Source organism: Pan paniscus, chromosome 19 (assembly GCF_029289425.2).
Source record: "Pan paniscus chromosome 19, NHGRI_mPanPan1-v2.0_pri, whole genome shotgun sequence".
NCBI lineage: Eukaryota > Metazoa > Chordata > Mammalia > Primates > Hominidae > Pan > Pan paniscus.
The window spans coordinates 27722036-27747458 of record NC_073268.2 but is presented as its reverse complement, the minus strand read 5'-3'; the positions used below and the strand labels follow the sequence as shown (position 1 = coordinate 27747458).

At 38.8% G+C, this 25423-nt stretch overlaps 1 protein-coding gene across 1 annotated transcript in view; it reads left to right on the top strand.

Annotated features, from left to right (window-relative positions):
- Positions 1-25423, top strand: part of AATF (apoptosis antagonizing transcription factor) — a 101990-nt gene that overhangs the window by 61058 nt on the left and 15509 nt on the right. Inside the window, exons 9-11 of the mRNA XM_003817954.5 lie at positions 3449-3516; positions 5383-5463; positions 15712-15783. Of these exons, the coding sequence (XP_003818002.1) occupies positions 3449-3516; positions 5383-5463; positions 15712-15783 (221 nt within the window). The remainder of the gene's footprint in view (positions 1-3448; positions 3517-5382; positions 5464-15711; positions 15784-25423) is intronic.

Sequence of the window (25423 nt, the reverse complement as noted above, 5' to 3'; positions counted from 1 at the left end):
GAGGGCAGAGCCTGCATGACTCAGTCACCTCCCAAAGGCCATTCCTTCCAATACTGTTGCATTGGGGATTAAGTGTTCAACATACGGATTTTGGGAGACACATGCAGAAGACCATAGCAACTTTGAAATCTAATTTTGGGGGTGGGAGGGCAGACACCATTCAGTTTCTTCCAGAAAAGGCTCCTCTGCTTTCCTGCCTAGGAAATTATAGAATGGGATGTTAGCTTTCTACAAATGAGGTGGGAGAAAGGGAGAGGTTTCAGAGATTAACATAGAGCCTTTCCCTTGTACCTCATTCCAGCCTTCTTTGCCTAGTATCCTCTATTCTGGAGCTTCTGTGGTTCAGTATTTCCAAAGAATAAAATTTCTTTTCTCTCACGAGAGGAGGTGGGTGGTAGAGGTGGTTAGTCACTTGGCTATGTGGGATAATGGAGGAGGCCCAAGTGGTTCTGCTCCTTCTCTTTTTCCCACCTTGCATGGTAACTGCCAGAGAGCTGATCCTCACAGGAATTCTGCGGCCTAATACAATTAGCTTCATCTTCACCTTTATTCACTCTGGGCATTTGGGTGATAACTTCTCCATCTCCTTACTGTCTTGGAAAAATTTATGAAAATATGCACACATTAGTGCTCCCTTTCTCTTTTTTCTTAGGAGTTAGTATTTATTTTATTCCTCAACTGTCTCTTAGAGGGGTTGAGAAGAGATAAACTAATGTGTTCAATCTGCCATTTTTAACTGTTTCTAGCATGCATTTTTTCTAATGAAAGTATTATAAATGTTGATTAGATTCTTAATAGTACTATTAGTCCTGTTCCTCATGTATATTGGTATGGGTTAAATAGGTTTCTGTGGCCAACCTGAAAACCTAACTGTATCTATGATTTTCCCCTAGAACTAGAGGTATAATCAAGCCTTTCCGAATTGATTATCTGGAGGAATTTTAACAGACTAGAGCAAAAACATTTTATCTCTCTCCATTTTCCAAATCACATAGAAAATTACTACAAATACTATATCATCATTGTTGAAATAAAAAGCTCTAATAATTGTAACAGAAACTTGAATTTTAGTAGTAAGGTTTATTTGTAAAGTTAAAGCTATACAAATTAAAATCAGAAGTAAAATTGAATTCTTCAGCCAATATCTCAAATCTCTTTTTTTTTTTTTTTAGCGACTGTTTTGAAAGCAATTTTCTAATTAAATTTAAACCCAGTGATAGTGGTAGCTTTGGGAAAATAGTAATAGCCACGGGAATCATTTGTTTAACTGTATTTTTTGTTGTTGTTGCTTTGTTTTTCTTACCATGGACACAACAGAATCTTCTGAAATATTGGACTGAATAAACTAGACCTAGCTAGATAGACCAATAAAACAGTCTTCCAAGTCATGAATGAGTAAAAATAGTCATGCAAAGCACTTGTGTGCGAAAATGCAGCTCAGAATATGTATAGTACACAAAGTGTTTGAAAGTAAATGCTGCACCAACTTGGTGTTGGAATTGCAGAGACCACTGCAGTGGGGAGCTCCAATTTCCAGCCTTTGGCAAGGGCATATTCTTCCCGAGGATCACCCTGTTGTGCTGGGGCAGCCTTCCATGAGCACTTGCTCCCCGGTGACCCTGTTTGCCCAGTCTCAAGGGATCTGAGAAAATTAGGAAAACCAGGAATGGTTGTTGTAATCTTTTGTATGGCTGGAACGAGGTAAGGGCAATGAAATGCAGTTATTCCATTATTTTCCTTCCTTTGTATTTTTCTTTCTCTTTTATTTCTTCTTCTTTATTATTATTAACCACTCCCCCTCACTCCCCCTACTCCTTGCTTTTGACAGAATATTGACTAGGAACCAGAAGCCCATTTCTGCTTAGCCTTAAGGGCAGCTGTTTACACAGCAGCAGTGTTACATAGGTTTACTGTGTCGTATGTCTGTGTAACACTGGATTTGGATCTTGTATTTAGCTGCCAGAAGTGACTGTGATGAAGTAGGAGAGATAAACTGATAGATTGGCTGCCAGAAAGATGTTGGGAATCAATCAGGTAAACAGGGTAGAGAAATAGCTTGCTGTTTTCTAGTGATAATAAAACCAGCGGCTTCTGGTCCCTGCATTCTTAAACATAATTGCTGTAGTAATAATGTCCAAAATAAGCAAATGAAAAAACATCATGGGAGGTTTTCTAATTGCAATTGAGATATCCTTTTCCCTTTTGCAATAAAGATTCATCTTTTGGAAGTGAATTTTTTTATAAATTTGTTTTACTTCTTCCAGTGCCTACTTACATAAACATATGAAATTAGAAAGAGATCTGCTTTCAGAGGAATTTATTTCTCTTTCTTCATTTGAACCACTGAAGCCCACAGGCTTCAGCTATTTGATTTGATGAAATATCTCTATTGCCACCATGCCTCACCTACAAAATCATTGCTAATTTTTATGAAGAAACAAGTTTTAAGGCCAAACCTGGATTATTGACAGATGATTAGCAGAACTAGTTTATCTTAGCGTCTTCTCTTAAATTTCTCTCAGAAGATTTTTGGAATTTTAATCTCTGTTTCTCTTTCTCTGCATATAGCACTTGTAGTTCTATTATCGTAATTCAGAGTTTTTCTCCCTTAGTGTTTAACTTTTAAAACCATTGCTTCTCTTCGCCCAGGACTTTAAGATTCAGTGCACATTCTTAAGTCTGTATGAAAGGTACAGATGTAGATTTCAACTGGGTGCAGAGGAGTCAGGCTTAAAATGACAGTAGGAGAGTCATTTAGAATAACTCCCATGGAGTTAATTGTATGGGATGAGAGACTAATCCTCTGTGGTATATTTGCAGTATGCAAATGACTTTCTTTAGATTCCCTCTTAAAATTTGTGTGGCTATGAATGTGTTGGTATCATGTGTGGCTAAATCACTTAATAGCAAGCATGGTAGAGTAGCAGCTGTGGAAAACAAGAGGCCGATGCCCACACTTTTAATTACATACAGTAAAGGCTTTTTGCCTGAGGAAGACCTTCCTGACTGTTGGAGGTTATAGTTCAGAAGTTAACCTTGCACCATTATCCTGTTGGTGAGAAGCTGATGCATTTCCCTTTTTGCCACACGGCCCTTCCCACCTGACCTTTTAAAGATTCTCCATTGATATCAATGGAGTGGACGAAACTAATCATAAAAATAATGAAGGGAATGTTGCACACTCATTGATCTATTTGAAATGAACTGCGGTACAATAAGTCTTCCAAATGGACTTCTGTTCTCAGCTACTGCTATAGCCACCTTTTTAAAGATACATAACTATGAAAGCGTTAACGGGAATTCAGTAATGCTCTTGCCACTGGGTTGTCCCTTATTGATTGTAGTTTTAGAGCTGTCACTATGCCATTCAGAATTCCTTCTCCGCCCTTTTAAAGTCAGTTGTACTGGAAGATGATAAATAAATTCATTGCTTTCCTTTTTCCCCTAGCTCCTTCGAGAACTCATAGAACGGAAGACCAGCTCCTTGGATCCCAACGATCAGGTGGCCATGGGAAGGTAATCTAGATACAGCTTTCTGTTCATGCAAGCAGCCTATGTAATAGTTTCTCCCCTTGAGTCCCTTTAATTCTACCTGCAAAGCAATGATTGGTCCTATAATTATTGAAGTTAAGCAAGTAAGAGCTAGAAAGAAAATGTGACTAATTGTTTACCCTACATTGCCTAAAGTGCAATTTGTAAAGAAATTATAAAACACCTATGTGTTTGTTTTTAGAGTTTGTTTTCCAAAGTCTTTCTTATGCTCTTTGCTCCCTGGTTTTGCATTGTGATTGTATCCATATCAATCTGTTGACCAGTGGATACAAAGCAGCCACCCAAATGTGAGCTCTCAGCTGTCAGAACATGGCACTGCGCACAACAGGTTCTTTGCTCTCAGTCGAATCTGCTTTGTTAGAGTCTGCCCTAATTTAGACCTCCACCTCTTCAGTAAAAGCTTCAGCACAATTAGAAGTGGAACGTGGCAGCATTACCCAGATGTCAGGGCAGAATGTAAAGTAGTGAAGGAAGGCCCTTGTGTGTATGCTTCATCCTGTGGTTGGAAAATAAAAAGGGCATTTAGAGTGCTACCTAATGAATAGTGTACATTTAAATAGCCATGAGCCATAATTTGCAAAAGCATGAAAGGAAACAAAAGCTGCAAGTGCCAGAATGGGATTCTAGGCAGAGCAGCCATTCGAGAAAGCAGTGAAAAATTTGTGTTGATGAAATAATTTTATTTAAGTAAAATATTATTTGAATTTTAGGGTAGGATGTTGATATTTCGTTTATCTCTGGAATGTTATAGAGAGCATTATTTAATGCTATAATTTTATGTGATAGAGCAAATTGCATTTAAGTGGTGATTATATTGTACATTTATCTGACTTTACAATAAAATAGATTATGGTAATTAAGATTATATTAAGATTACAGTAATTGGATTTCCCTAGATTTTTTTTTTTCTGGTGTTGAATTTTCGTTGTATAAATCAGGTAGGATGTCTAGCTGCTGCTGCTGTTTCTCCTTCTTTTTCTTTTTTTCACTTTAGTTCATATGAGCAATTTATGAAGATTTTCTTAGCCTAGTATCCCTTATTGAAAAATTAATTCCTTCTTATCTAAAATGACTGCAGAATATGTGAATCTTGTTTGGATTCTGATCCAAACAAGCCAACTGTAAAATTGAGACATTCCAGGAAATGTGAAGACTGACTGAATATTTGATAATAAAGAATTATTGTTGACTTTTTTTTTTTAGATGTGGTAATGGTATTGAGATTATATTGAGGGGAGAAGAGTCCTTATCGCTTCTCTTGTATAGCAACACGTACTGAAATATTTATAGATGAAATGAAAATTAACAATTTAAAACAATTAAACAATTTAAAACAATTAAAAACTAGTATCAGTAGTGGATAATTATTTAAAAATTAGCAAAAATTGGAAAGCACAAGAAAAAGCACTGGAGGATTACCAAAGGGAAAGTTAGATTTTAAAAATTCATGCATTCAAACCAACCAGCAGTTGCAACATTAGTAACAGAACATGCTGCATAGCTAAAACATTAAAAGAAAACCCAAGCAGCTCTACTAAATGTGATGGGTTTGCCTTCAGACTGGTAGATTTAGTGCTTGTCACAGCAACTCCAAATACTAAGGAGCATTGTGAACCAAATTTGCTGTAGAATTTCCCAGCTGCCGTTTGTTTTTTACCATTGCACAAATCCTGTTCAATTGATTAGTCAGTTTGGCCCCAAACTAGCTTGAGGAACTTGATGTAGGTTGATGATTTCTTTCTGCAGGGTTGTTAGAATAATTCCAATTTGTCAATATGTATAACTATTTCTGTTAGTGATGATGCATAACATTGCTTGTGAATTTTCCAGGCAGTGGCTTGCAATCCAGAAGTTACGAAGCAAAATCCACAAAAAAGTAGATAGGAAAGCCAGCAAAGGCAGGAAACTTCGGTGAGTTACTTTTCGGAAAAAATGTCAACATATATTGTATATGTATCTCTTCTCTTGCATTCTGGCTGTTATGTCATTTTTCTTTTTCTTCTGATGATTCTGTTTTTAAGGATCAGAAAAATAAACAATATTTGAAGGTTTATTGCAACTCAGTTTTTCTTATTCTAAAATGGAAATATAGTTTCATTGACTTTTGTGCTACTGTTGTAATAGATGGGTGAAATAATATATGCATTCTCTTGAAAGAGAAAAATAAGAAAACAAAAGTGAAATATTTGAAATTATATTAACTTTAACAATTAATTTCTATAGAATAATATAAAAATGTTATGGCCAGGCGTGGTGGCTCACGCCTGTACTCCCAGCGCTTTGGGAGGCCGAGGTGGGCAGATCACTTGAGGTCAGGAGATCAAGACCATCCTGGCCAACGTGGTGAAACCCCATCTCTACTAAAAATACAAAAATTAGCCGGGTGTGGTGGCGGGTGCCTGTAGTCCCAGCTACTCAAGAGGCTGAGGCAGTAGAATCACTTGAACCCGGGAGGCGGAGGCTGCAGTGAGCCAAGATCATGCCACTGCACTCCATCCTGAGTGACAGAGCGAGACTCCATCTAAAATAATAATAATAATAAATATAAAAACGTTATTGTCTTATTGGTCCATTTTTATGATGCCATATGTGCACACAGTATGCTAAAAAGATATAAGTGCAGGACCACAGGGAATGTTAACAAAGTTATTAAATGAGAAGAGAAATAAAATGTTTATGAGAAAATAGAGCAATTTCTGACTTTAGGAAAATCCTGCCCTGTGAGCTCTTTAAGGAGTTTTACAAGGGTACAGATAAAAGAAGGAGCAAGAGTGGAAATTGACCTCGCTATACTTTTAGACTTGGTAACTGTCGTGTGTGTGTGTGTGTGTGTGTGTGTGTGTGTGTGTGTGTGAGAAACACAGTGTCATCACACAAAGCCTCAGTGTCAAACTACCTGTAATTCAGGTGCACACTGAGAGAAAATCTTAAACTTGTGTTAGGATAGTTTTAGGCAGGTAGTTAAACCCACATCCTTATTAGAACCTGCCTATCATTAAATTCCCTTTAGACAAATGTGGGTCTATCTGATTTTTAAAGATCTTCAGAGAAGTAGATTTCTCAATTACTTTAATGAACTTGTTTTAGTATTTAACACAACTCATCAGGAAATGCTGATTTTTCTTTAACTTTGCAGAAGTACACAGTATCAACAGCTTTGCAAAGTATCGTCCTTTGATTTAGGGTTGCTTTTTTAAAATCTCAGGTTAAATTGTTATAATTTGTTTACCTCTTTTTATGTCTTGAAATTTCCGAATCTTCATAGTTCTCTAGGTTCATTTTTAGAGGTGAAGAGCATGGACTTAAGACCCAGACTGCCTGAGTTTGAATCCCAGCTTTGACATTGATTAGTAGTTACTTTGGGCAAGACCCTTAAACTCTGTGCTAGTTTCTTCATCTGTAAAATGGATATGATAATATATCAGCCTTGAATGGTTGCTGTGACGATTAAATGAATAGGGTGTGTATGGCTCTTAGAATAGTGCCAGGTACATAGTTAAGCACTGTACAAGTGTTTGTTGCCATTATTACTGTCATTATTATTGCTATCAGTATTCCAAGGTTGGGTCAGTCTCTTTTCCTAGTGTTCATTTATTTGTTTACTGACACGTCTCTTCCGTACCTGTCTCCCCCCAGCCCCCTTCAAGGATTTAAAGAAAAATGTTACTAATAGTACTTCATAGGTGACTAGGCTGAATGATTATCTTATTTTTTATTTTTGGGATCAAATTTTTCTCCAATATTGTACTTTTAAAATTGTAATTTTATGAGGACATAAATGTTCTCTAGAAGGAAGAGCTTAGGATTTCAAATCACAAGACTTGCATTCAAACCCTGACTCTGTCTGGTGATATGATTTTGGTTGTTCTTTATTCTCTGGGCCTCACTTTTCTCATTTACTAAGTGGAGGTAATAATCCCTGCTTTGGGGATTTGGTATGAGAATTAAATGAAATCATGTGTAAATATCTGGTACATAGTAGGCATTCAAAAACGTTCGATATATCAGTTTGAAAGGAAAAAACCAGGATTTTGTTTTAATAGCAACTGCTTTTTATATTAATGAATTCAACTAGCTTCATTAAACTGTTCAATACAGGTGTGTGTCAATGCAATTAGATACCTTTGCTTTTGCAGCATTTTGATAGCAGTGGAGATCCCCACATTCTCATATCCAGAGGCAGTAAAATCTTATTCTGGCAAGAGGCATTCTTTTTAAACAGAGTTAAACATGAAAACATAGTAAGTGGTTTTAGTGTCCTTCACCTTCTAAGAAGATGGTCATTAGGTGGTAGTTAAGACCCAGTCTGCCCTCAGGGAGCATACACAGTCATCTGTGCTATCTGTGGAGGATTGGTTCCAGGACGCACAAACAGCCCCACACCCCCACCCCTGCAGATACCAAAATCCACAATGCTCAAGTTCCTTATATAAAGTGGCATAGTATTTGCATATAACCTACACACATCCTCCCTATACTTTAAATCATCTCTAGATTACTTATAATACCTAGTTCAATATGAACGCCATGTAAATAATTATTACACTACACTGTTTAGAATAATAAGAAAAAAAATTGGGACATATTCAATATAGACACAATCATTTATGTCTTAAGTATTTTTGATCCATGGTTGATTAAATCTGTGGATGCTGAACCCACAGCATCAGAGAGCCAACTAGTCTGGAGAGGATGGCAGACCCTAGCCGACTGAGGTGCTGTGTGGGAGGTGTAGCAGTAGAAATAATCCTGCTCCACCCTTGAGGGATGCAGACTGCTCAGGAAGACTTGCACAAGACGACTTCCTCACTGAGCCTTGAGAGATTAGTAGGCGTTTGCCCAGTAAAAGACAAAGAGAATGTGTACAAAAAGGTTTGTAAGCTTGAGAGAGTCTGGGACCCATTTTGGGAACTGTAATTAATTTGTTTTGGCAGAGACTTTTGTAGCAAACTGGAATTTGAACTAATTGGTCTGATTCCAGAGCCTGTTCTTCTAACCTCTGGCTGTTGAGTTGTTTCACTGGCAGGACCAACTGGCCTATACCAGCACCAAAAGTGAATATGAGAGAATGGCAGGAGATAAGGCTGCATGCATGGGTGAGTGCTGGATCATGGCCACGTTAAGAATTTTGGACTTTATTCTGTAGACTGTAGTGAGTCATTGAAAGATTTTAGGCCGAGGAATATTGTCATCACATTCACATTTTAGAAAGATAATTGGCTGGGCGCAGTGGCTCACACCTGTAATCCCAGCACTTTGGGAGGCTGAGGCAGGTGGATGGCTTAAGGTCAGAAGTTTGAGACCAGCCTGGCCAACATGGTGAAACCCCGTCTCTACTAAAAATACAAAAATTAGCCAGGTATGGTAGCATGTGCCTGTAGTCCCAGCTACTCGGGAGGCTGAGGCAGGAGAATCGTTTGAACCAGAGAGGCAGAGGTTTCAGTGAGCGGAGATCATGCCACTGCACTCCAGCCTGAGTCACAGAGCGAGACCCTGTCTCAAAAAAAAAAAAAGATAATTGTAGGAGATTTTCTATAAAGGACTAGAAAGTTATGAGAGCAAGGCCTGGAAGGAATAGGAGATGACGGATTGAGAGACATTTATACAGGTGAGTAGTTCTTACTTAAGAGTGGCCACACATGAAGAGGTAAAGGAAAGTGAGAAGGTTGGAATGACTCCCAGAGTTTCAGGGAACTAGATAGGTCTTGGTAGTAATCATTGATATGTATAAGAGAGAGGCTGCAAGGAGAACATCTTTTTTGTTGTTGTTTTTTGAGGGAGGGAGTGGATTCAGTTTCTGAATATGTTGAAGTTTGACACAACCTTCAGAAATCCAAGTTGAGATATTTTTCAGTCGAGAGGAGGATGTGGGTATTTATTAGTTGATAGTTTGGCAACAGCTTAATTGCTGTTTACCCAGGGAGGGTACGGTGTGACAAGAATACAGAGTGACAAGAGTAGAATCCTGAAGAATGTCAACATACGTGAGATAGAGTAAGAGGAGCCCATAAAGAATGCTGAGGAACAGTGGCCATTGAGGGAGGAGGGCAGGAGGAGGTTACGACAGCGGTGAATACAGGACAGTGTTTAGTAAGGGGTCAGGAGCGCCTGGTGCCTCAGAGAAATCACAAAAGGGCAGCATCGTTTCATTTGTGATCACATTTCTTCAAATGAAATGCCTTTGGTTACTGAAGAATTCCAGAAACCGCAAACTAAAACTTTCCATACTTGAAAGGCCTCTAGAATTTCTGTGTAAACTTTTACTATCTTGATTAGTTTGTTTCATAAAAGCCTTTTGGAATCCAGTTGTAAAGGGAATGAGAGAAATAGAAAACCAGCACTAGGGAAGCCCCACAGTAATAATTTTTGCAGGCAAGGTCCACAATAGATGCTAAAATCAATGGGCAAAAATTTCAGGAGAAACTGTATTTATTTGGTCTCTAAGTATCTCCCCCAAGATACTTGTCCATTACAAAGAGAAACATAGTGGCTTTGCAATAATCTAGCAGATGCCACCTTAACCAAGTGTTCAAGATGAACAGCACCAGTAAAAAGACATATCTATACCCCCTGTGTCTTCAGTAGAAAGATACAACATCATTTCTGTGGTATTCTTGCAAAAAAATGCCTAACCTTAATCTCATCATAAAACAGCATACAAATCCACATTGTGAGACACTCTACCAAATAAATGGCCAGTACTCATCAAATGTCAAAGTAATGATAAAACAAGGACTGAGGAACTGTCACAGATTGCAGGAGACTAAGGAGACATCACAGCAAGGTGTAATGTGGGGTCTTAGAAGCCCAAAATTATTACAGAACAAAAAGTTTTTAATGTAAGTTCATGTGTGTTGAATTGGTTTTGGTTTTGTCATCTGTACTCACCTGGCTCATCTTGAGACCATAAATGTGAGGATGTGGTCAGAATCAGAGAGTAGTCTTCACTCATAGCAATAGCGTAACAACTAACATCTCCAGAAATCCCAGGTCAGGCACTGCTAAGCAGTTTACATGCGGAGGCAGAAAGAGCATAAGCTCTGGAGCCAAACTGCCTAGGTTTGAAAGCTGACTTTTCCATTTCCCGGCCTTGAGACTTTGAACAAATTACTTTACATCTCTGTGCTTCAATTTCCTCATCTGTGAAAGGAGTATAATCATAGAAGTGACAATTTCATAGGGTGGTTATGCAGACTAAATGAGCTAATACATGTGACGTAACATCCCCAGTGTTACATAGTAAGTAGCAAACTGGGATTTGAATTAATTGGTCTGATTCCAGAGCCTGTTCTAATCTCTGGATCTTGAGTTGTTTCACTGGCAGGACCAACCCTATACAGGCACCAGAATGACATCTTGGCCACTTTAGCATCCTTTCCTAAGGGGTTAAACCAAGTGGCCCCCCAGGCTAGATGAGAATATTATAAACAACTTTCTTGAGTTAAACTTCAAGAACAGACAGTGTATGCCAGCTGTCATCACTGATACTAGGTCCCACCATTGAGCAATTTTTGCTCCTTGTTTGTGATAGGGTTGTATATGTAAGACTTCCAGAAATGTTGTAGCAAAGATTAACATTACCTTCTGGAAACAGTTTAAATAATAACACTTCATTAGTTTAAATGATACAGCCTGGTCAGACTTGCTAATTGGATGCTAGAAAATAACGTTTTTTAAAAAAACAAATATTTTGGTTTTGGGAAATACAGTAATTATAATTATTGATTGTCAGTATTCTACTCAGCATTACATATAAGTGGATTTAGTTATGATTTAATCAGAAATCATAATGTAAATGGATCAAACTCCCAAGCCTTTAATAATATGATGTCTTACTGTGTTGGTCTGTTCTTCCACAACAAAATAATATTTGTCTTTTCTTAGTATGGTTGGTAAAAGGTGATTTAATATTAAAACATACACCCATTTTCAGTGGCACTGAGATTAGATGCTAAGTACAGATTACTAAGTGGTCTTTAATCTGATTTCTTCCTAAAGCCTGTATTTCATCATGTAGTTAATAGTTATTAACTATATTGTATTAAATGTAAAGATATTCTACAGAGCAGTACCATCTAATAAAAATATTAATATGTATTATATATGCAATTTTAAATGTTCTAGTAGCGACATTGAAAAAGTAAAAAGAAAAAGATGAACTTAATTTTAGTGATATTTCATTTAACCCAATATATAAAAATATTATTTCAACAATTTACTATTTTAAGAATTATTAGTGATATGTATTTTTTTTGTCCCAAGTCTTCAGAATCTGGTTTGTATATTATACTTAATTACAGTACATCTCAATTCAGACTAGCCCCATTTCAAATGCACAGTAGCCACGTGTGGCTAGTAGCTACTGTATTGCATAACACAACTGTAGGGTACAGTTCATAGTCTTTGTCCAGAAAGTGAATTAAAGCTGTCTGTGGACACAGCCAAGAATAGTAATCATACTTTCAGATGGACACTGAAGTTTAGTGAGGCCTAAGGACATTAAAAGATATATTTAATTAACAGTATTTTTGGTTCATATTTAAATAAAAAGGTTATATAAATATGCTCATACATTGACATAACTTTTGGGAGGGCATTTTGACTCAGTCAAGTTTACATATACATACCTTTCAACTCAGCAATTTCACATCTAAGAGTTATGTATTGGCCAGGCTCAGTGGCTTATGCTTGTAATTCTAGCACTTTGGGAGACTGAGGTGGGAGGATCACTTGAGTTTAGGAATTTGAGACCAGCCTGGACAACATAGCAAGACCCTCTCTCTACCAAAAAAAAAAAATTTAAAAATTAGCCAGGCATGGTGGCGCACACCTCTAGTCCCAGCTCCTTGGTGGTGTTCAGGGCTGAGAGGCAGAGGTGGGGGGATGGCTTGAGCCTGGGAGGTCAAGGCTGTAGTGAGCCATGATCGCACACTGCACTCCAGCCTGAGCAACAAAGCAAGACCCTATCTCAAAAAACAAAATAAAACATCACCAACAAAAAAACAAGGATACATAGAGGCCTTTTTTTATAAAAAGTGAAGAATTAGACTGGGCATGGTGGCTCACGCCTGTAATCCCAGCACTTTTGGAGGCCAACACAGGTGGATCACTCGAGTCCAGGAGTTCTAGACCAGCCTGGGCAACATAGTGAAACCCCATCTCTACTAAAAATACACATATTAGCTGGGCATGGTGGTACACTCCTGTAGTTCCAGCTACTCAGGAGGCTGAGGTGGGAGGATGGCCTGAACCTGCGAGTCAGAGGTTGCAGTGAGCCGAGATAGCACCGCTCCATTCCAGCCTGGGTGACAGTGAGACCCTGTCTCAACAACAACAACAACAACAAAAAGTGAAGAATTAGAAGCAATGTATGTGATCAAAAATATGAAAATAGGGTACTTCTGTTCCTACGGTTATATGCAGCTATTTATAAATTGTTTATGGGACATTGCTTATAAGGCTAGGTAAGAAAAGAATTCATTCAAAATTGTATGAATATATATATATAAAAGGATCATTATGTGAAACAAACGTAACAATTGTCTATAGGTAGAAAGATTGTGTGTGGGATTTTTTGTTTGTTTTTTAGATAAGCTCATACTCTGTAGTGAGCCATGATCACACCACTGCACTCCAGCCTGAGCTACAAAGCCCAGACCGGAGGGCTCACTGCAGTCTCAACCTCCTAGGCTTAAGCAATCATTCCACCTCAGCCTCCCGAGTAGCTGGGACTACAGGCACATGCCACCGTGCCTGGCTAGTTTTCTTACTTTTTTATTTTACTTATTTATTTTTTTGAGACAGAGTCTTGCTCTGTCACCCAGGCTGGAGTGCAGTGGCCTGATCTCGGCTCACTGCACCCTCTGCCTCCTGGGTTCAAGCGATTCTCCTCCCTCAGCCTCCCGAGTAGCTGGGATTACAGGCACACACCACCACGCCCGGCTAATTTTTGTATTTTTAGTAGAGACAGGGTTTTGCCGTGTTAGCAGGCCAGGCTGGTCTTAAACTCCTGACCTCAGGTGATCCACCCGCCTCAGGCTTCTAAAGTGTTGGGATTACAGGCGTGAGCCACTGCACCCAGCTAGTTTTTTTACTTTTTGGTTTTTGTTTGTTTTATTTTTGAAACAAAATCTCTCTCTGTCACCCAGGCTGGAGTGCAGTGACATAATCTCGATTCACTGCATCCTCCATCTCCCGGGTTCAAGGGTTTCTCCTGCCTCAGCCTCCCTATTTACTGGGATTACAGGCATGTGCCACCACACCCGGCTAATTTTTGTATTTTTAGTAGAGATGGGGTTTCAACATGTTGGCCAGGCTGGTCTTGAACTCCTGACCTCAGGTGATCTGCCCCCCTCAGCCTCCCAAAGTGCTGGGATTACAGGCGTGAGCCACCGTGCCTGGCCAGTTGTTTTTACTTTTTGTAGAGACGGGGTCTTGCTATGTTGCCCAGGCTGGTCTCGAACTCCTGGGCTCAGGTGATCTTCTGCCTGGCCTCTCAAAGTGCTCAGGTTATAGGCATGAGCCACTGCGCCAGGCCAACTGTATGTGTTTTCTGTGTGGTTTGGTTTTTTTTTCAATTTTCTGTATTTTATACCTTTTGTATTACTTTTTTTCTGGGTTGGTGTGGGGGTATAGACAGGGTCTTACTATGTTGTCCAGGCTGGTTTTGAACTCCTAGCCTCAAGCAATCCTTCCGCCTCAGCCTCCCCAAGTGCTGAGATTACAGGCATGAGCCACCACACCCTGCCACTATTACTTGTATAATAGGAAAAATCTTAACCAGTATTATTCTTGTAAAATTCATTTGTTGAAATAAAGAATTACCTTTGGGAGGCTGAGCTGTGGGTGATATAATAAATAATTAAATTATTTGATATGTGTAAAAATGTTCCTAAAACTTTAAAATATTATGTATTAAATACATGAAAATACCACATTTTGTTTTATGGATAGTGTTTTGCCCTAGTAGAGTTTTTTGGGTTAGAATTTTATTTTATGTATATAGAGAGGGCACATTATAATGAGTAGAAAAGGATACCCCTTTGAATTATTTTTGGTATGATTTGGTCTGTATAAGGTCATATATTTTCTAGAGCATCTCAAACACATCATACAAAATATTTTTTTTTTTCCATTTGGTGGGAAATGTAGGTGATATAACTTAAACTTCCATAGTACCTAGAGTGAAGATCTAGGAAGCAAACTTACTGTGAATTCAGTTGTGTTTCTCCATTTAAAGGTGGGGGAAATGAAAGACCCCCTGGATCTAGTGCATGGAGATGACGTGGAATTACAGACCCCTTTTCTGCCTTGGGGAACCAGTGGCAGTGTGTGTGGTGTTGGTGAGGTGTTGCATTCAGATACTATACCACTACCTGTGCTGCTGCCAGTAGATGGCTTTTGTGACATCTATTAAAATGAAAAATGCTTAAGATATATGTAGAGGAAGAAAATGAGGTAGTCAATTCCTCATTGTCTTTAGTCTGGAATACTGTTTAGGGGTTGTATATTGCTCAAAAGCACAAGTGTACCTATTCTTTTTTGGGGCTGTGCTATAAATGAATCTGTGTTGAACTGTCATTTACAGTATGCTGTTATCAGACTTTTCTCCTGTAGCATTAGGGAAAAAGGGAAAAATGTACAGTCAGCCCTACATATTTGTGAGTTCCACATCAGTGGATTCAACCAACCATGGATTGAAAATATTCAGGCATGGGGAAAGGAGCGTTGTGTCTGTACCTGTGAACAAGTGCAGACTTTTTTCTCGTCATTATTCCCTGAACAATACATTGTACAACTATTTACGTAGCATTCACATTGCATTAAGTATTTTAAGTAATCTAGAGATGAGTTAAGTATATGGGAGCATGTGTGTAGATTACATGCAAATACTATGCCATTTTATATAAGGAACTTGAGCATCCGTGGATTTTTGTATCCATAGGGAGTCCTGGAACCATTCCTCCACAGATACCATGGGATGACTGTAGTTGGTCATCCCAATGACAGTGGTAAGTGCCTATGAATTTTTCCCTATCCCACTTTGTAGCCAGATGTTCCAGTGATCAGTTCTGGAGTTTGTTAACTCACTGAATGTGTTTCCTCTCCTAGGTTAATAGTTACTAATGTTGCTGCCTGTTTGCTTCCTGCTTTATTTAGGTTTCATGTCCTTAGCAAGCTACTGAGTTTCATGGCACCTATTGACCATACTACAATGAATGATGATGCCAGGTGAGTAATAGATTAATTATGTGTCTCAAATGGCTTCATGACAGCCTGATATTGACCTGCTCTACAGCCTTCGCCCTCTCCATTTCTTCTTATCAGTTAACCATTTGTCATTGGCATCACAGTAAGGGTCACATCTCTTCACCCTCATAATTACTATAAAACCAAACCAAAAACTTGCATAAATTTCAGTGCTGCCTTTGGTGGTTTGTTTGTTTTTCCTGTTTTGTTTTGAACTTTAGCCCAGCGCCCTGGGACATGTGAGCTCTCTAGGACAGGGCAGGTGGCCCATGTTCTTGCCGTTTGTACTTGGGGCTGTTGTGCGTATGCTTTCCTTTTGAAAGTGGCTCTAGTGAGTGCTCTGGAGATGTGCATATGTTGTATTTGTTGGGGATTGTGAGTGTTTTTACAAAAGATGTATATGCTTATTTTATAAAGCTGAAACAAGAGAGAAATACAGAAAAAAGTGTATGCTCATAATATTACTGTTCAGGGATAACCTTTTTAAAATAACAGTTTCTTCTGTATCTATTAATTGGCATTCTATAATGAAGAGCTTCCTCTTCTCCCTCATTTATTTACCATTTATTTATTCATTTATATCAATATGGACTCATGTTTTCCTATTTTATTCAATGAGTTATGTTTATTTTGATGTTAAAATTGTCCCAGATAGTGGAAGTGCCGTCAAACTGGCTTGTGTCCTTCAAAGTTGTCTTCAGTCATTCTTTGAGTACTACCTTACTTTCTGGCACAAGAAGATGTTTAATGCTCATCTTAGACTTTCCATCTTCCAGCCCTGAAATCAGTCTTTCTTGAAGGAGCCCTGGTTCTGTTTAGTGGATTGTGGTATTTAGAAACCAAGATCTAGGTACTAGGGGTGCTCCTTGTTAGTGAGTATTGCTATTTCTAGACCTGTCAGCAGAGACAGGAAGTGTATGTATATACACTCACACATACACAGAAGACAGCCACTTTTAACATCTTACAGCATTTCATTTCAGTTTTTGTAAGTTCCCTTTCAGTATTTTCCTGTTTTTCTTTTTTATATTGAAATTATATTCAGGAAATGTTTTATATACTGAGAGCATTTTCATGTCGTTAAAATAATTAAAATTTTTCAATGACCAAATAATTTTGTTATAATATTTATTTAGCCATTCACCGATTGTTGGACATTTAAATGGCTTTTAATTGACATCATTGTAAATAATGCTATGAGAAGCATTTTTAAACATATTTACCAAGTGAAATTATTGGTCATAACATAGGCACAGGTGGTTTTTGCCAGTTTTATCCCTCAAACTACATATAACCTTTTTATTTTAGAGTATTTTGTTTGCTACCAAATGCCATCAGATTTTCCCCTCCTTGTCTGAAAGTATGAGATCTGCAAATTTTGACAAATACTATTATTTTTTATTTGGTTTATTCAGTACTTTGAGCACAAAACAGCCTATGAATGGTTCTGAGTACATTTGTGTCTGGCTCTGTGACCACATCTGCTATCCTGTGCTTTGCAAGTGAATGTCTAGATATGACCATGGTTTTTTGTTCATTTCTGGATCCAGTCTGTTTAAAAATTGCAGAGTAAAGTGAGTGCATCTTAGATTCCCTGTCAGGATGCCGTGAAAAAATTATATCAAGAAGAAAGCAAAACTAGATTTTGAAAATTAAACCAAACCCTTTAAGGTTACGTTATTATCCCAGGCATAAAATGAAATCTGGTTTAGATATTAGTGGTATCTTTTGATCATAGTACTATGAAATCATTCAGAAATCAACTTTATGCCATTCTTAGTTGGAATTTTACTTGAATCCCTTGAGGTGTACTTAGTTTTTCCAGAATCTTACCAATATTAACTCCTAATTTTTGAAGGTCTACTATTTGCTAGACATAAAAATTATTTGAAAATGACTCTATTAGAATTAATTTGGGTATGGCCTATAAAAAATATAAAACCTGACTACAGAGGCATAAGGAAATGGAAGTTCATCTTTGTGACAGGATAATTCTAGGGGTGGTAGGCAATTGTTGTCCATGGCTTTTGCTTCTCGGTGGTGTTAGGGCCAACATCTCTTGGTCTTTCCCCTGTGGTCCCAAGTTGGCTGTTGCAACTTAACGCCATCAAACATGCATTCAAGGCAGGAAGAAGAGGAAAGAGCTGTGCCAGCCATACCTGTTTGTTTTTAATCAGAAAAGTAAAACCTTCCCCAGAATTCCCTTCAGCAAACTTTTTGTATTTCATTGGCCAGAACTGTGTTACGTTGCCACTCCAGGTAGAGCAAGCCAGGGAGAAGGGGTTAGGAGTGTGTTTGCTGGGTGACAGTCCTTGTGACATTTATAAGGAGAAAGGGCTATCCCTTGTGGACTGATTCCTAATTACCAGCATTGTTCTCCAGCTGGTTTAGCTACTTAAGGAATGGAATAGTAGTCTTGTAGCTGGAGAACTGAACATTTGTTTTTACCAAAGTGCGCACCATTCTCATTGTGTTTCCTAAGGATAGGGAGACATGTCCATATCAACTGCTCATGCTTTATGGTTTGAATAGGCCAGATTAACTATGGGTACAGTAAATAGGCACTAGCTCTCTCTCCTAGTATCAAAATTTTTAGGGCCAGTAGGTATTGTTAACTTTATCTTAAGTAAGAAGGAAGTAGTAATAGCTTATCCTCCTTTGTTTTTCTTTAGTGGAAAAACAAAAGTGGAAGTAATCTAGTACCATTCCATTTTGTGTCCCATTTGTACACCACAAATAGGAAGCTTTCATAATTGTCAGAATATCATTATCACTGCATGCTACTTTTCCTCAAGTAAATACTTTTGGTTTTCCTAAGTTATACGTATGTCATTCTTGGTGTGCTGGGGGCATAGAGAATTTTTTAAAATGATTTCAAGGTAGTGAAGGACTTTATAAGCATGACCACAGGGCCAGAAACTAAAAGGTAAAATATTAATAGACCTGACTACATAAAAGTCACATTGAAAAAGACATCAAAAACAAAGTTAATAGGTAAATGATGAACTTGAACAAAAAAATTCCAGCAGATGACATATTTTTCTACTATGTAAAGAGTTTTTACAAATCTCTAAGAATATCCCAATAACAATAATGGACACAGCATATCAACAAGCAGACTTAAAAATCAAAAAAGAAGGTTGGGCACAGTGGCTCACACCTGTAATCCCAGCACTTTGGGAGGCTGAGGCGGGCGGATCACGAGGTCAGGAGATCAAGACCATCCTGGCTAACACGGTGAAACCCCGTTTCTACTAAAAATACAAAAAATTAGCCGGGCGTGGTGGTGGGCGCCTGTAGTCCCAGCTACTGGGAGGCTGAGGCAGGAGAATGGCGTGAACCCAGGAGGCGGAGCTTGCAGTGAGCCGAGATCGTGCCACTGCACTCCAGCCTGGGCGACAGAATGAGACTCCATTTAAAAAAAAAAATCAAAAAAGAAAAATTTCAAGGGCCAAAAACCATAAGCACTTTCAACCTAATCAAAGAAATGCAAATTAATATAATGAGATTTCTTTTTATTTTTTTTTTTTTGAGACAGAGTTTTGCTCTGTCACCCAGGCTGGAGAGCCATGGCACTATTTGGGCTCACTGCAACCTCCACCTCCTGGGTTCAAGCGATTCTCCTGCCTCAGCCTCCCGAGTAGCTGGGACTACAGGCGTGTACCACCATGCACACCCCCCCTCCTTTTTGTTGTCCTTATTCAGTTGGAAAATATTAAAAGGATTAGTAATACCCAGTGTTGATGGTGTAAGGAAAAATGCACCTTTGCATACTGTTTTTGGAAATGTAATTGGCAAACTCTTTTGGGAGGATTATTTGGCATTGTGTTTCCAACTTTTTTTTTTTTTTTTGAGATGGAGTCTTGCTCTGTTGCCCAGGCAAGAGTGCAGTGGTGCAATCTTGGCTCACTGCAATCTCCACCTCCTGGGGTTCAGCAATTCTCCTGCCTCAGCCTCCCATTGGTCAGTCTGGTCTCTAATTCCTGACCTCAGGTGATTTACCTGCCTCGGCCTCCCAAAGTGCTGGGGGATTACTGGCATGAGCCACCATGCCTGGCCCTGTTTCTGACTTTTAAATGTGTCTGTTAACACAGAAAAATCTACTTGTAGGAGATAATCTTTAATAGTTGCCAAATACATTTGTGTCAAGGATCTTTATTGCAGTATTGTTTGTAGAAAAATAAAAAATCCAAATGACCCAAACTAAATAATCACAGTAAAATCACTCAATGAATTTATTATTTTTTTTTGCTTGAGACAGGGTCTCACTGTATTTTCTGGGCAGGAATGCAGTGGTGCAATCATAGCTCCCTGCAACCTCCAATTCCTGGGCTCAGGCCATCCTCCCACCTCAGCCTCTTGAGTAGCTGGGACTAACAGATGCACACCACCACACTCCACTAATTTTAATTGTGGTAAAACACATGAAACAAAATGTTCTGCCCTTTTGACTTGTTCCCAGAGGCACCTCCACTTATGGTTCTTAGCTTACCCACATCTGGAAGTAGAAACCCTCTTCTTTTCCTTAGTTGCTCATTGGTTCCAGTTTACCCTTCCACACGTGCCTAAATTGGATTAATCCTCAGTGGTTTTGGTGGGGTGTCCAGTTGCGTATCCTTGAATCCCCCCCATATCCCTTTTCCAGTTTGAACTCAGTAAATTTGCCCCTGGTTGACTTAAATTGAAACTGGAACGTAGCTCATTAAGGGAGAGAGAGAGATCTTTAACACAGGATATTATCCTGGTAGTATATCCTGGTGGAGAAAGAAATGCTATCTTTGAAAGGATAGTGGCATCTTCATTTTGTTTCTCCTGTTGTGTGGTCTGAGTAGTGTTATCTATTTAGTTAATTTCTGCTGATACAAATTCTTTTCTCACGCTAAGAATTTTTCTCTTCAAGCGATCTATTTTTTTTTTAAAAAAAAAACCTTTTAAAATGCAAAGTAGCCAAGTTGTGTCCCTGGTGTTACCAAATTTCCCTTTGGGGCATTTCCTTCTAGGTAGATGTTGGATATTGATTTAATGCTTTCGGATCTCCTTTGTTAGTGGAAATCTTATGCAACCCCTGATACTTTCTATGTGCTGGTCTAGTAGATCTTATACTCTTCTCCAGTATGAGGTTACAGATGGTTTGTATTGCATGCCTGATGAGCATTCCCAATATTGAAAGAAAACAAAAGAAAGCCCAATTTGTCCGTGTATTATGTGTTTGCTTGCAAGGGAGGAGGTTACCATAAGCCTAAAAATGATCCCTGGCTTTGCTAAACCCTTGATGCTCTTGACACGGGGTAGCTCAGCTCCCAGGACAGCATCATCTTTTTGTTTTTGTTTTTTTGTTTTTTTGTTTTTGAGACAGAGTCTCGTTCTCTCACCCAGGCTGTAGTGCAGTGGGGTAATCTCGGCTCACTGCAAGCTCCGCCTCCTGGGTTCAAGTGATTCTCCTGCCTCAGCCTCCCGAGTAGCTGGGACTACAGGCGCCCGCCACCCCTCCCCACCACCTGGCTAATTTTTGTATTTTTAATAGAGGTGGGGTTTCACCATGTTGGCCAGGATGGTCTGGATCTCTTGACCTCATGATCCACCTGCTTCGGCCTCCCAAAGTCCTGGGATTATAGGTGTGAGCCACCATACCTGGCTGACAGCGTCATCTTTAAGAGGCAAAGGATCACTTGTTTTTGTAGAGCCAGAGCTATCAGTGGCCTAAGGAGAAGAAAAGGCTTGACATCTCATTGGTAGAGAATCCTCTAAGCGTATTATCACCAGCAAGAGCGGGTCAGTACTTTACTTGCATGATTTGCGGGGCTGTTGTTCACTTCTCTATTGAAGTTATTCTAAGCTCATCAAGGACCTTTTAGAAACAGTGCTTCTTACATTGTGTAATGTGAAATCCCACCTGCCCCATGCCATTAGACCAGAGGGAGTATGATGTGACCATTAAACATGCTATGTGTATATCAGAATATCACATGCCCCCCATAAATAAGTACACATATAATCTATCAATACAGAAAAAGAAAAGCCAGTGTTGGATGCTGATACGGTTTGGATTGGCATCCCTGCCAAATCTCATGTTGAAATGTAATCCCCAGTGGTGGAGGTGGGGCCTGGTGGGAGGTGATTGGATCATGGGGGTGGATTTCTCATCAGTGGTTTAGCACCATTCCCCTGGTGCTGTCCTCATAACAGTGAGTTCTTGAGAGATCTGGTTGTTTAGCAGTGTGTGGCTTCTCCCCTGTCCCTACTCTCTCTCTTGCTCCTGCTATGGCCTTGTGAGGCGTCTGCTCCCCCTTCGCCTTCTGCCATGATTGTAAGCTTCCAGAGGCCTCATCAGAAGCTGGACAGATGCCTGGTTCATGCTTCCTGTACAGCCTGCAGAACCGTGAGCCAATTAAACCTCCTGTCTCAATAAATTACCCAGCCTCAAATATTTCTTTACTGCATTGCAAGAATGGCCTAATACAGAAGCATTCCAAAAATGAAAATAAAATAAAATAAATGCAGATGATCTCTCACTATAGTTCTAACAAAGTGAAGGAATTTGGGGTTATGGAAATAAGCATCTGCTTTTTGCCTGTGTTTTTGACAGACCCTCTGAGGCAGACTAAGTTAATTGTCATTTGTTGTGTGGATGTAAGTCAGTAAAATGCTAGTATGACAAGACAAACAAGTACTGACTGAGACCCCTGAGACAGGAAGAGATGTGTTCCTCAAAACTGGCCACTGACTCAGATTTGGGAAGGGGCATTCATGTGAACCTGCTCTGTTGGCATTGGTTTTGGCTGTCAGGATGGAAAGGGTCTGGTGATGGCAGTCAGCTTGATGCATGCCAAAGAAAATAGGTGTTTGCCTTGCATTAAATGCTGCTTCAAGGAGAGGATATTAGATAGATTTGATGCTGGTACTGTCTGTTAAAAGTGTAGGTATTGAATTTTTCTAAATAGATTTCCCCCCCTTATTCCAAAAATGGTAGCAAGATTAACATTTTGTAGGTGCTCCATTCCTTTGCAAATAACTTAAAGAAATTCTCAAAATGTACAGCAAGAGTTTCAATTTTAGCTCCCTGTTTTCTCCCCAAAAATACAAAACTACCTTTCCCACTCCTTTTATAAAGCTGCTGGCATTAAAAAAAGAGCAAGGAGAGCATCCTTTAATGATAAGTACTGAGCACCAAATACATTATTGTTTTACATCTGGAGTTTTAGAAAAGAAATGTACAAATGTGATCCAGCCTTGTAAAGTGCTTTGTCAACATCACTGCCACGTTGTTCTTGAGATGCCTTGGTATAATAGAATTTGTACAGGCAATTTATCTTCGGCTTGCCATTTTTGTGTATGGGTCTGCACCCTAAATATGGGCATACTCTACCACTCTACTGATGATATTCTTTTCCCCCAGTTGGTAACCCAGAAGATAGTTAAACCATTTCTTGCTCCCCCCTACCTATATTTAATAGGAATATGCACGGAATCATGGTGAGATATTCTGGTGTAGCTTGCTCAGCATTTGAGAACACATCAGCTAATAACCCCTGAAATACCCTCCATAGAGCATTTTCTGTTGGTTAAAAACTTGCAAGCAAGAATGGTTAAAGTACAGATGTTTTCTCTGAGGCTTCTTATCTCCTAAAAAGACACAGGTTATTCTGACAGGTGAGACAAGCCCAGGCAAATATGCAACATTGATCTAATCAGCAGGAACAAGAGTGATGTTTTAACTGGGGCTACCTTTTACCAGCATCATTAAAGGCTCCCATTACTCTTTTATTAGAGGTTCCCTCTCTTCCTTATCAGATTACAGAATGAACATAACTCATGGCAGTGATTTGATCTCTTGTTAAAGAGGATTACAGCTTTGCATTAACTCGGATTGACACAGTTTATAATTTGCTTGTTGATTCTCAGGTGGGTAGTACCACACGTTTGACCCCCCAGCAGTGCTGAGGGGAAAGGACCCGCATATATCATCATTAAGGATGGCGTCCAGCACAGAGATAGGGGCATGGGGCCTTCTTTCGCCAGTAATGTCAGAAAGGACAAAGGAAACACTCTCAAGTTCAAACCTAAGGCTTGGGCCAGAGTTTTAAAACTGGGTTGGAAAAAAAACACTGCTGTTGTTTCTTCTATTTTTCCTGATTTGCTACTGTTCAGTCTCTTATTCTAGAGAACTTGCATTGTCAAAATGAAGCCTTGGCTCCAAGCAGGAGGTAGAGTGATAAAAGCACATCTTGAGAAAGAGATTTGTAGATGCTGAACAGATAAATCCTTCCTCAAAACGGGCCTTTTTGACTATAGTTCTCATTTCTGCACTTATATTCTCATCGCTTCTTCAAAGGATTGTAAATCCTCTTTTTTTCCCAAAGGGATATTTCACATTCTTTAAAGTGTGTGTAAATGTTTCTCTTAAGGACTTGTTTTTTAATTTTTATTATTATTGGCTTTCTAAATATATTGCAATATCTTACAGATATTGTATTAATCACAGCTAAGTAACTGGCAAGTTACTTGCAAGCGGGTAGGCAATAGCTAAGTTTTTCACCTTAATTTAGTTAGTCATAATCATGTTATTGATGTGCCCCACAGTGATCACTGAGCCAACAGTCGATTGCTGAGATACCATTTCTGTTTCTAAGTGCAGTTATCCTTCGCTCTGATTTATCCACTGTAAGTCTGTCCCCTGTGTCTGATGGGCAATGAAATAACATAGAATAATCATATCATATTTCACTTACTGAGAGTTTACTATATGCCAGACATTGCACTAAGCCCTTCACATATATTTTCATTTGTTCCTCATTAAAAAAAAAACAGTGATTGATGTTATCTGCATTTTATAAGAATACTAAGGCATGGAACAATTAAATAACTTGCCTAAGTTGAACAGCAAGTAAGTAGTGGAACAGGTGTGTGCATCTAAGAGTGTGGTCCCCAACCCCCACTGCTGTTGCCAAGAAATTCACAAGCTTTTAGAAATATTTGGGAATCATGTGCCACAGGGAAGGCCCCCACCCCCACCCCTAGCTACTCTTTCAAAAACTTATTTGGGGGGGGGGGAACTTCTTTAGATTAAAATGCTTTCCCCCCCACGCTTTCTTTTATAGGAGAGATGCTTTCTATACAGGAAGGTTTTGCCTGTCAGTCATCATATTTTAGTGTGAATCACTGGATTCCCAAACCTGGTTTTATGTTATATCATTCTGGTTACAAAGACCTTAGACCTCATAATTAGCTTTGAATCCTGATCTGGTATATTTAGTCAGTTTATGCTTGTAATTCTATTCTCTGCCGTAGTCAGGCACCTATCACCTACTTTTCTTAGAGACAGTATCTTTTTCCCATATAATAAAAATAGTGCATGCTTATGGAAGAAAATTTGAAAAATATAGAAAGGACAAAGAAAAATTTGTCATCCTGCTATTGAGGGTAGAACATTATTAATACTTTTACATGTTTTCTTATAGAATTTTTTGTGTATGTATTTTATGCAGATATATACATATGTGTTTGAATCTTTTTTCAGATTAACTTATAAGCATTTTAATGCCTTAAGTATTTTTAAAAGCATTTTAGTAACCTAATAATCTATTATGGAATATGTATTATTGTTGGACATTTAGGTTGTTTG